The sequence below is a fragment of the Zootoca vivipara genome, chromosome 2, assembly GCF_963506605.1.
Source record: "Zootoca vivipara chromosome 2, rZooViv1.1, whole genome shotgun sequence".
Classification (NCBI taxonomy): domain Eukaryota; kingdom Metazoa; phylum Chordata; class Lepidosauria; order Squamata; family Lacertidae; genus Zootoca; species Zootoca vivipara.
Genome location: NC_083277.1, coordinates 57,327,921 through 57,340,483, shown reverse-complemented (window position 1 = coordinate 57,340,483; position 12,563 = coordinate 57,327,921). Strand labels below are relative to the sequence as shown.

Below are 12,563 nucleotides of genomic sequence, written 5' to 3'. Positions count from 1 at the left end.
CTGCAGCAATTTAAATTTGAATCTTACATTCTATAAACTTTTCAATCTTGTATTGTTGTTTCCCATTAGTAGTTTTTGATCAGTGATTGTAAATTGTAAAATGTAGAGGGCTGGCCCTACCCTGTTTGCGAAGTGCAGATTGCCTGCTAAGTGAAATACAATATGAAGCAAAATGTGTGAGCCAAGTCCTTATCTCTGTGTACACTTACATAGCTTAAATTAACTGCACTCACATTTAACTTTGTGCTAGATCTGAGACACATACTCTTGAATGGTAATGGCTCCACCACATTTTGAAAATAGATTTTGCAACATACTGTGAAGAATAGGTATATTTGATAAAGGATTTCAGTAATGTTTGTGGATTGCAGTAAACCACAGGGAATGTTGCAAGATGAGCAATAAAGCATTCTTAACTAACTTTTATGAGGAAAGTATCTAGATCTTGCCTTCTGCAGAAGACAAAAGGTTAATTTGGCAAATACACAATTATAATTATTTTTATTCTGGCCAAGGGCCAAACACGCTGCATTCATTTTAGCTTCTCCTTACACCTTTACAAAGCATTTCAGCTTCCCCCTTCCAGAGGCAGCTATTCCCAAATATTTCCGGGGGTTGGGCGGCGGCAGCACTTTAGAGTAAGAATAGGTAAGATTATTCTGTTTCCATGTACTCACTCACAGGTCCATTCTTAAAATATGCACTTCCCTGTGCTATGCATTCTCTATGCATCTTTCCTATAAAACATATTTATATATGATTTACAATGCATTCCCCCACCCCCGCAATATGCAATTTTGTAAACATTTCCCCCATGAAACATGCATTTCTGCACGCACTTTTTTAAAACCCAAACTGCATCACTAAGTGGGCAATCTGATACTGTAACTGCATTCCAACCCACCCATAAATCCAGGGACAGCCAATCTGACACTAAAAAAACTCAAAGCAGTTTATAAAAAGAATAAAGAGGGGGGAAACAGTTTACTTTTAGCTTATTTAAAAAGTTAAAAACAGATTACAACACATGTAAACTTTCTACGTATCTGAGTAAGCATGTCCAAACAAACATGTTTTTTAGCAGATGCCAAAAGGAGTACAGCGAATATCCCTGCCTGATGTCAGTAGGCAGGGAGTTCCAAATTGTGGGTGCTGCTGCACTAAAAAAAAATTATTATGGAGGAAAGCGATTTCACAAGTAAACTGTGGTTCTAAGTTGTTAAGGGTTTTATATACTAATAGTAGCACATTGAACTTGGCCCAGTAGCAAACCTGCAGGCCTCTGAGCACAGGTGGTATATGTTGATGGAGTCTCACTTCTGTCAGTAATTGTGTTGCAGCATTCTGCACTAGCTGCAGCTTCCGGATCAAGTTCAAGGGACCCCCCCCCCCAAAAAATAGAGCACATTGCAGTAATCCAAACTTTCTTACTGACATTGCTTCTGTTTTTCCCTATGCACCTCCTCCTTTTTTTCTTAATAATCTTTACGTATTATTGTAAGCAACCACAGTAACTCCAGTATTAGGAAATGCTTTGATTCACAATGATTCACGATGTGGCACTCCACCACAAAAACCATGAGATTGTAAAATTCAGTAATCCAAGTTACAGTCTCTCACATTGGTATCAAAATAATTTTTACTCAATAGCTACAGCCAAAACTAGGATGGGTACTATTTGTGTTACACCGTGAACCTTACTGAGATAGATAAGGGATAGCCAGCTTCCTACACCCAAGACCCTTGATGCTCTCTGTTCTTGTCATGGCCGGAGGAGGTTGATGCTAGAGGAAATGTCTATAGCTGCTCAATGACTTCATCAGGGTTCAGGAGGGGCCTCTACAGGTCCTCCTTTCCTCTACTTCCAGCCTGATGACTCATGCATGTTTATGGTAAAGACAGAAGGCAGTTTGGAAGAAGCAGCAGATGCGTTTTAGCCCTTACATCTTTCCTTCTACAGAGGGGAGAGTACTACTATTGTAAGGGATCGAGAGAACCAGACACCATTCTGTTGCTTATGGACTACCAGTTGCCCAGCTCAGAGATATTTACTCTTCGTTTACAACAGAGTAATCAAAGCTTAAAATGAGAACTTTGCACAATGCTATTCAGTTAAAAAAGAAAAAGTGGAAAGTCAACAGGTGTAGCAGACAAGTTTATTAGAATGAATGCATAAACCTCAATCTGCAAATATTTCAGGCACTTTACAGTTCTCTCTATAAAAATTAGTTACCCTTATGGAAGTTGGAGCTAAAGTTAGCTCTTTTATTACCCCCTGCTTAAACTATAGCTGGGTTGAGATTCATTCTTATACATTTGTCTGTGCCTGCAGGATTCTCATTTCCCCCCTGATGGTGCTTTAACCCTACCCAGTGTCTATGGCTAAACAGGGAACTCTGCTTTTCTGAGTTCCACTTATAAGCACTAGCTGCAGTGCTTCACTGTGAAGATGATATATCAGATTAGACATAGAGTCATCTTCTTTGGCGATCACCCATAGCCAAGTAAGATTGTCTTCCATAAACATGGTTTTAACAATGAGTCCGTAAGTGACTGTGGAGGCCAGTTCTGGATCCACACGTTCTTCCACAGTGGGGATATTGGTTTCCGGGCGGAAGTTGATCACAGTGTGGATTTGCCAAACATGCCTTCCTCCTAGCATGTTTCTCCCTTGCGTCCTGAGTTCGAGTGTCTTCAAAGACATACAGTGGTACCTCTACTTATTAATAACTCTACTTACGAATGTTTCTACTTACGAATGGAGCTCCGCCCGCCATCTTGGATGCGGTTTAGATAGGATTTTTTCCACTTACGAATTTTTAGATAGGGTTGCTTCTACTTACAAAATTTTTCTCCCAATGCATTCCTATGGGATTCGACTTACAATTTTTTTCGACTTGCCAATTTGCTTTCGGAACGCATTAAATTCGTAAGTAGAGGTACCACTGTAGAGTATAATACTGTGTTCCACATACTGATTTGGATCCAGCATTCTCATGAGCAGAACTCCACTCATGGAATGCTACTGCTAGAGGAGGAGCCCATTTTTTCCAGTTCCACCTTCCTTCCTCAACCCCCTGAAAAGCTGAACCTCCGGGACAGTATGGGAACTGCAAGGGGAAGGAAAGGGGAAATCAGGAAATATCATTTACCCAACTTCTTCCAGTGAGCCTTTGCATCTCAGTAGTCCCTCCCACAAATGGAAAAGCTTATCTATTAATGGAAAGGACACACTGGATTCAACATGTTGTAGAAATAATAATAATAATAATAATAATAATAATAATAATAATAATAATAGAAATGTACGGTGTAAATACTGTAATTCACATTTGCTGAACAGGAAAAGGGACTTCTAAGTTTTTTCTCTGGATATGTATCCACTCTTGTTTCAGGACTAGCTTTTATTTCAGAACTGCTTTCATACTGTATTAGGAGGAGCCACCTGTTTTGCTTGTTTGCAATATTGATGTTTATTGTTTTTCAACATAGGATTTCCTCGTGGGTTTGTTTTTTAGCAACAAGCAAAAACTTTTAAAAGAGGAGAGAAAAAGAGTTCCTAAGACACTTATAATGGACTCATTTGTACAATCCAGTTTGAGAGTAGGTTAAAAAAATGTTGATTTTTTAAAAAAGAGACAAAACTCAGAGGTTTAGGAGAGTATCCTATAAGAAAGTCATACTACTTTGTAAGTGCAAAAGCAGTTTTACAGATATGACTTAAATTCTGCTTCAACCACAATGTTTCATTCCTAGCGTCTCACCCTCAAAAGGGGTAATGCAGTTTCCCCTGCTTGACTTGCACATGGCACTGCTAGGCCAGACTGGGCACAATTTACTGCACAATTTACTGAGACCCAGGCTAGAATAGCCTGCTGACACTGGGGATAAGATGTTGATGGCAGTCGCTGCAGCTCACTTGCTTTCCATAATTGGGCAGGAACTGGGTGCTTTCCCTTTGTGGGGTGATGGTTGTGGGGTTTGCATGGATTAGGATCACTGTGGATTGCTATTGAATAATGAGAGGTGGCCCGATGGTCGGGGAAGAAGCTTTGTATGAAAGCCTGAAGGAAAGGGCTGCTTTTGAACTATTATGGCAGGAGAGGATTGATTAAAAATTGAAATGACATAGTCAAGGAGTCTCAAGCATCTGAACTATGCATGTGATCATCACTTTGTTGAGGACACTGGAAAATGGCACAGGAGCTTCAGCAGACCCTGGCCATAATGAAGGGTTCTAGCCCAGCATTTCTGATGTTCTTAGAAGACTAATCCTGAGGCTCTTTCTCCTTTTTTATTTTCTCAGTAGCTCATTCAGAGAAGAAACGCCTTAGGAAGCCAAGTAAGCGGCTTCTGGAATATGCAGAAGAATATGATCACATATTTGCACCGAAGAAAAAGAAGAGGAGCCAGGAGCCATTTCGGAAGGTGGGTATGAAGCAAAGAAACAGGTATAGGCACCTGCGAGAAATTGGGACACTGTCATCTAGGTAGTTTTCTTTTTTTTAAAAAAAATGGGTTTTTAAAACTAGAATTGGGATCCAACATGTGTGTATGCTTTGGGGCAAGGTAGTGGAGTTCCACTTCTGGCTGAGGCCCCTTCCATCACATGCAAATGCTACCTGAGAAATTGCCTCAAACTTTAGGAGTAGCTTATCAGAGGGCAGGTGGGTGATTAAAAAAAGGAACCCCAAAAGAACTCTGGTGCTTGTTTGGAATGCTGCAGGTGACTCTAAGGAAGGGCAGAAGCTTAGTGTTAAGAGACTCTTGCTTTCCATGCAGAAGGTCTGGCATCTGAGAACACCCTCTGTCTGAAACCCAGTCAGTGTAGACAAAATTGTGCTAGATCAGGCATCCCCAAACTGCGGCCCTCCAGATGTTTTGGCCTACAACTCCCATGATCCCTAGCTAACAGGACCAGTGGTCAGGGATGATGGGAATTGTAGTCCAAAACATTTGGAGGGCCGAAGTCTGGGGGTGCCTGTGCTAGATGAACCTATGGTCCAGTTCCATACAGAGCAGCTTCCTATGTTCCTTCCCAAGGATCCTAGCCATTATGAGCCAAGTTTTTTTGAAACAAAGTACAGACATCTCAACAATTCCACCCCACTTTTATATACCTTCATGTTGTCTCGGAATGAGCAAAGTTATTGAGGGAAAAACAGAAGTCCCTGGCTGGACCTTGGACTATGGCTTTGGCTCTTGCTTTTCTTTGACTTTCTTTTTTGCTCCAGATGGGTTGGCTCTGAAGCACACACACCAGTCAGGCTGTTGTTGCAAGTGTTGTAGTGGACCTTTGTTATCTGCCTCAAGAGCAGGCATAAGCAAACTCAGCCCTCCAGATGTTTTGGGACTGCAACTCCCACCATCCCTAGCTAACAGGACCAGTGGTCAGGGATGATGGGAGTTGTATTCCCAAAACATCTGGAGGGCCGAGTTTGCCTATGCCTGCTCAAGAGCATCATGCTTAACCTTTATGCTACAGATTCCTGTAGTACTTTGAATTACAAAGCATATATATATATGTGTGTGTGTGTGTGTGTGTGTGTGTGTGTTCCTGGTCATGACTGAAATAAGCAGGTTTTGCTTTATGATTTCAATTCATCAATGTTTCTTACTCCAGTTGTGAGAAGGGCTATACCTTGAATAGGTTTCTTTTTTAAATGAATGCTCAATAAATAAGTAACTATAGCATATTTTCAACATTAGAACCATTGTATTTCATCAATGCGCATACATAACTTAACTATGGGTTATGCAGCTGCCAATGAAAACAGCATCACTCCCCGGTGATGTCTAGTGATTCTCACTCAGTGGCATGAAATCCCCAGACTACTCATTTCCCCAACCTTGTCAAAATGTACCCAATGGCAGTCTGTTGGGCAAACACTGCATCTGATGGCCTGGGCTGGTGTTACTTGGGGTGAGGGAAGCTAGACAAAGGCAAGCCATTTTCAGCAGCAGCACCATCACTTACACTGTGTTTTTGTAAAATAAAAACTTGGTTGTGTGTGCTTGCGTAAAATGATGTCCGAGCACAGCCAAAGATGGTCAGTTTTCTTTCCCTTGTTTTTCACCTGCTGCAGAAATGTAGCCATATTTCCAAGTAGCTGTATACTCCCCATTAGCCTTTTCTTCACGTATTGGTTGGACCAGGATCTTGAGCATTTTCTGTTTATGTCTGGCTGCTCATAGGCAAGTTCTCTAGAGAAGGCTGAAATCAAACAAGATTGCAGCACTGGCAAGCAAGCTCATAGCAAACATCTAGAAAAGAAGCCTTTGGATTCAGTTTCATCTGCTTCTTCGTCTAAAGAGTCTCCTCCCGTTCTTGAAGCTGAGCAGTCTTTGTCAGATGAGCCCGACTCCCATGGCATGGAACTAAGATCAGAAATGCCAGTTTTGACATTGTCATCACCAAACGTTTCGGAAGTTGCTGCAGCTTCTCCTTTGCAGGGAGAGAGACAGTCAACGAAGTCAGGTAAGACATGTGTATCATTAGCATCTTCACCGCAACTCCAGAGTCACCCGCGACTGGACCTAACGGTCAGGGGTACCTTTACCTTTACTGGAAACAGAACAGGTGTCTTGTTCCTTGTTCCTTGTTCCTTGGCCCTTGATTCCTATTTTTAGTCTCAATTAACTTGATTACTCTACTCTACTGAAATGTTTAAATGTTTCTTTGATTGTCCTTGAATCTTGCCACCACACTTGCTATCCTCTCCTGCCACACACTTTGAGAACCACACACAATATGCCATTGCTCTTTGGTCTGGACCTGAAGCTTTTGGCCCTGTCTCTCACAAGGACGGGGGTGGGGGATAATAAATGATACTGAAGTTTTTGTTCCTCGTGAGATCTAAATAGCAAAAAGAAGGATATTTTTTATTAAATAAATAACTACAGGTCTTTAGACCTCCAAGCTCCTGATGTCTTAGATCTCAAAGTGGCTTATGACACTAAAAATATACAAAGCCCAAACGAAACCTCAAAATTTTAAACCTCAAAACTTTTTTAAGCTGCAAGAATTTTCAATCTCATAAAATTAAAACGAGTTGGCTATAGTTGGGGCTTGCTGGGTTCTACATCCTTCTTAAACTGTGGTGCCCAGAATTGGACACAGTATTCCATAGCTGCCAAGTTATCCCTTTTTTTAAGGGATTTTCCCTTATGCTGAATAGGCTTCCTCGCGAGAAAAGGGAAAACTTGGCAGCTATGGTATTCCAGGTGTGGTCTGACCAAGGCAGAATAGAGTGGTACTATTACTTCCCTTGACCGGACACTATACTTCTGTTGATGCAGCCTACAATAGCATTAGGTTTTTTTGCTGCTGCATCACATTGTTGACTCATGTTAAACTTGTGGTCCACCAAGACCCCTAGATCCTTTTCACATGTACTGCTAGTAAGCCAGGTGTCCCCCCCATCCTATATTTGTGCATCTGGTTCTTCTTACAAAACCTTACATTTGTCCCTACTGAAAATCATTTTGTTAGCTTGAGAACAGTTCTCCGATCTGTTAAGGTAATTTTGAATTCTGATTCTGTCTTCTGTGGCATTAGCTACCCCTCCCAGTTTTGTTATTTATTGGTTTTGGGCAGAGGAGGTACAACAAACAGTACTGGTGTTATTATACTGATTCTTACTTGGTGCTGATAAAACTAGTTTGTTTCTAGTGAGGAAAATTCATTTTTATTGTAGGGAGTTTTGAGAGTAAGCGCCAGAGGAAACCAACAAAAAAGCTGTTGGAATCCAATGATTTGGATACTGCATTTATACCAAAGAGAGAGTGGACTTCCATAAAGAAGGTAAGTTCCTTCCTTCTGCTTCAAATGTTACCAAAGATCTGCTATGCTCCTGAATGTAAAATAATTTCAACTGCACAGAGTTTTGATCGGCCTTCATTTGGTTAAGGGTACCTAATAGAAGCACTCAGTAAAAAATAATAGTAATAATCAGAGCTCAGCCTATAAAGTTCTTGTTGCACTTTCTTTTCATAAAGGTGTCATTGTCCAAACTGAGCGAACATTAGGCCTGCAAGCCTTTGAATCTTTTACAATGACCAAAGTCATGCTGTCAAACATATGCACATATCTCATTATTTTCAGTTGGGAGTCTGCATTCTTTTGACAAATTGATAGTGGATTGGCTGACTGTGAAGAGAAGAAAGCTTCTGATGTACAAAATATCTCTATGTGAGCATGCATGTGTTTTAAAGTAACGTAAGCACCTGCTGGAACTCCAAACCAGGACTCCTGTCCAAAAACTCTTCCTGTGCTAGAGATCAGACCTTTTCTATAGGAAATTATGGTTATGGTCCCCTTTGCTAAAATGTATCCAAACAGAGTCCTTCAAAGATTTTTTTCATTTACAGTCGTACCTTGGAAGTTGAACCGAAACCCTGCCGGAAGTCTGTTCGACTTCCAAAACATTCGAAAACCAAACCACGGCTTTTGATTGGCTGTAGGAAGCTCCTGCAGCCAATCAGAAGCCCCGTTGGATGTTGGCATTCCAAAAGAACGTTAGCAAACCAGAACAATCACTTCTGGGTTTGCGGCGTTGGTAATTCAGAACTCGGTTTCAGTTTGTTCTGTAACACCTGTTGTGATATGGACAACAATAGAATTCTACAGTTTATGAAAAATGAATTCAACTTGCTTTTGTTTTTGTAAAACTGTTAAAACAACCACATACTATATGAAAATGCAATAATCATTTGTTTATGTATTGAAGCATTTATGTCCTATCTTTCAGCGATTTCTGTCAGGGCAGCTCACAAAAACAAAAGTTAATCCATCTGTTGATAAAAATTAAACAGTAACAATTAAACAATAAAAACAGCCACACACACACACCAAAAAAAAAAAAGAAGAAGAAGAATTTTGCAGCAGAGCAGACATTAAGAGCAAAACCTGTTCGTTAAAGGAAAAAGCCAAATTTTGACCGCAAAAAAATCACAGAATTGTTGATTTGGAAGAAACAGCTGCCTAGTCCAAACCCTGACAGATGGCCATTCAACCTTTGTTTTAAAATCCTCCAATGCTTGTCTGCATGCAAGAAGCAAAGGACGTACAGTCAAACCTTGGTTTGTGACCGCCTCCGTTTGTGACCGCTTCGGTTTCCGACCACCGCGGACCCGGAAGCGTTTACATCTGGGTTCCGCGGCGCTCAAATGTGCAGAAGCGATCTGCACAGCGCGTGCGCAGAAGTGCTCTATCGGCACTTCGCACACACGCAGAAGCGTGCCTCGGGGAGCGACGAACATGGGGAGCAACTGGCTCCCCGGAACCAATTGTGGTCGTAAACGGAGGTATGACTGTATATGGAGCATGTGGAGCTCTTTAAGGAAGGGTACTCAATAACCTTGGTATTGCAGTCATGAAAGCCATCTCTCACGTTCTTATTCCTGATGTACCCAGCAATCTGTGGGGCCTCAGGTGTTGAGAAAAACTCCTGAAAAGGCTGATACTAAAGTAGGTGGTCCTTGGTATATTCCGGTTCCAAACCATTTGCAGTGGTACCTCTACTTACAAATAACTACTTACGAATGTTTCTACTTATGATGGAGCTCTGTCCGCCATCTTAGATGTGGTTTAGATAGGATTTTTTCCACTTACAAATTTTTAGATAGGGTTGCTTCTACTTACGAATTTTTTCTCCCAATGCATTCCTATGGGATTCGACTTACAAATTTTTTCGACTTACAAATGTGCGTTCAGAACGCATTAAATTCGTAAGTAGAGGTACCACTGTAGTTAAATTTATTTTTTTGAACTGCCCTGAGATCTACGGATGAAGGGCATTAGACAAAATTAAATATATATAAATAAATAAATATAAAGTGAAGCCACATGCATGTGGCATTACTATTACTATCATTATAGTAATAGTAATGCCATATGCCTGTGGCTTCACCTTATTTTCTTTTGCTGCTGCCTTCATGGTAATTCATTAAATATACAATTATATTGCCGTAAGCTGCCTTGTGAATTGTAAAAATGAAAAGGAAGGGTCTAAATATTTTGAACCGTGAAAACTGTATAATATGCTGCGCTTAGTGGAGGCCCCTCTAGATTTGTTAGTCTCTTACTGTTTTTGTGAAAGTTAAGATTTTTCTTCTGCTTCAGCTGTGCAGAAAGATTCTTCAGCAATTATAGTTAAGTAAATACGATTCTTCCTACTTCTTGCCACCCAGGGGTTCAGACACTGGGCAATCACCTCCCCATCCTTCTGATTATGGAAATTTGAGATGCTGCTTCTTGTTGTTGTTTGTCAATATGTTGAAGGTAGAATTGCCTTTGAGATGTGACCAGGGAAACACATCTCATTGTAGGTGTGCTAATTTGCTTGGTAAATTGTCCCTGTTGCTTGTTCGCAGTGTTCTGAGGCTGGTCCTTTGGATACTGAAATGTCAGAGTTGTACTCCACACCTCAGCTTCCGGACGCTGGTGAAGGTAGGTGGTGCTCCTGTTCTGTAGCATGAAGCTGCCAGTTTCCTGTGAGTGAACATTAATAATAAGCTAAGCAAGATTCTTCTGTCACGTTACATACAGGTGAAACTTGGAAAAGTGCAGTTATTTCAGTAATGCAACTTAAAAGGTGAAACCAATATATGAGATAGATGCAATGCATGCAAAGCAAGATATGTCAAGCCTTTATTTGTTGTAACTGTAATTATTTGTCATTAGGTGGGTCAATTATAAATTGAATGTAATTAATGAAATGTAATAGCGATGTTTATTTTTGTATTAATGTAACTATTTGTTTTATTACTGTGGAATTTCCAAAAGAAAGCATTTGTAAAAATTAAAATAAGTTGCATTACTGAAATAAATGCACTTTTCGACAATATTCTAATTTTCTGAGTTTCACCTGTAATCATCAGCCCACTGCAGTGTAAGCAGATATTTTCACATTGAGACCAAGTCATAAATGAACTGGGTCCAGATCAAAAAGAAGGAATTGCATCTTTGTCTTATTAGTCATAGTCAGTTTTAAAAGGAAAACATACTGGAATTCTTGGCAGCAGTGAGTGTAGTGATGGACTCAGGAGCACTCCAAAGATGAAGAAGATGTGGGGGGTGGATCTGGCCAGAAACCTGGTCAAACAACAGCAGAGTGATATAAAAACAACATGAGACTCAAAGGTGTCCTCTCTGAATTTTCAACTCACACCAACCACATTTTTCTTCATGATCATGAGGATGAGAAACTAGCTGTTAACCAAGGTGGCTTCTTAAACACCAGTAACTCTGCTGTATGGTGCTCAAAAGGATACCTGGAACCACCCTGCTCATCAACTCACTGGTACTTTCTTCCAACCTATGGTATTTGGGTAATATGGAACAAGGGTGACTTTGTCTTATTTTGGTGAAAATATACTCAACAACACAATATGAATTTTCATTCTAAACTGTGTAGTCCTCTTGAGAGGTTTGCAGACATTTATCTGAAATTGAATTAAGGGTTAAGAATGGTTATAATGTGTCCTACTCATCAGTGCTGGATTTTGGGGTTTAAAATTTGAAGGTCATAGTTGTCAGAATTACCTTAGGGTGCAGTTATTTGCTTACGGTCTTGAAACACCTCCCTTGCTGCAGCTCCTGAAAAGGTTCCAGGCAAACAGAGAAGGCGAAAGCGGCAACGACGTACTTTTGCCTCAGCTCCATACAAGAAGGAAAAGGGTGAAGATGTACTGGGAGAAAATGCAAACTCTGAGGTACTGCTGGGCTTTGGATTCTGTAAAAGGATACATGTATGACGTCTTTTTGAAGTAGCATAAAACTATTGACTGTGTTGCAAAAGAAGGTATAAAAGACTTAGCAGGAAACAAAGGCAGGGCTGCACAAGAGTATTGTGTACTGTATATCTAAACCAGGGGTCAGCAAACTTTTTCAGCAGGGGGCCAGTCCACTGTCCCTCAGACCTTGTGGGGGGCCAGACTATATTTTGGAAAAATAAATAAATGAACGAATTCCTATGCCCCACAAATAACCCAGAGATGCATTTTAAATAAAAGCACACATTCTACTCATGTGAGCGAGGAGGAGGAGCTGCTCTCAAGGAGAACGTGTGTCAGGTAAAAGTCTGAAGTGTGGTGTAGTGGTTAGCGTGTTGGAGCAAGACCTGGGAGACAGGCGTTCTAGTCCCCACCCATGAAGCTCACTGGGTGACTTTGGGCAAGTTGCTGTCTCTCAAATCTACCCAACCTCTCAGGGTTGTTGTGAGGATAAAATGGAGATGGGGGGAAAACCATGAATGCCAGCTCTTGAGCACCTTGGAGGAAAGGCAGGATATAAATGTAATGAATAAGTAAATAAATAATGGTTGTGGAGATTCCCAACATAGGTGTTTAGGAAGTATACTGCCACAGGGCAGCAATGTAGTCATAGTCATGTGTTTTATTAAAGTTCAGAATGTTTCTTTCCCTCAGCGAAACCTTAAAAGTGAAGAAGTGTGAGGAGAGTTAGCGCCACAGCATGAGGCACCTTCTGCAGGCAGAGTGATTAGGGCTAGAGGCGTTGCATGCAGCTCAGCAAGCAGGTTGGCAGAACATCCCTATGTATT

General features: G+C 40.8%; 1 protein-coding gene across 11 annotated transcripts in view; it reads left to right on the top strand.

Annotated features, from left to right (window-relative positions):
* Nucleotides 1–12,563, top strand: part of NSD1 (nuclear receptor binding SET domain protein 1) — a 62,903-nt gene that overhangs the window by 32,140 nt on the left and 18,200 nt on the right. For 9 of the 11 annotated variants that reach the window (XM_060271597.1, XM_035105838.2, XM_035105839.2 and 6 more), the window contains 5 exons: nt 4,307–4,428; nt 6,196–6,478; nt 7,698–7,804; nt 10,375–10,450; nt 11,597–11,715. In XM_060271597.1, the coding sequence (XP_060127580.1) occupies nt 4,307–4,428; nt 6,196–6,478; nt 7,698–7,804; nt 10,375–10,450; nt 11,597–11,715 (707 nt within the window). The remainder of the gene's footprint in view (nt 1–4,306; nt 4,429–6,195; nt 6,479–7,697; nt 7,805–10,374; nt 10,451–11,596; nt 11,716–12,563) is intronic. The other 2 variants (XM_060271596.1, XM_035105840.2) reach the window with 1 other exon arrangement.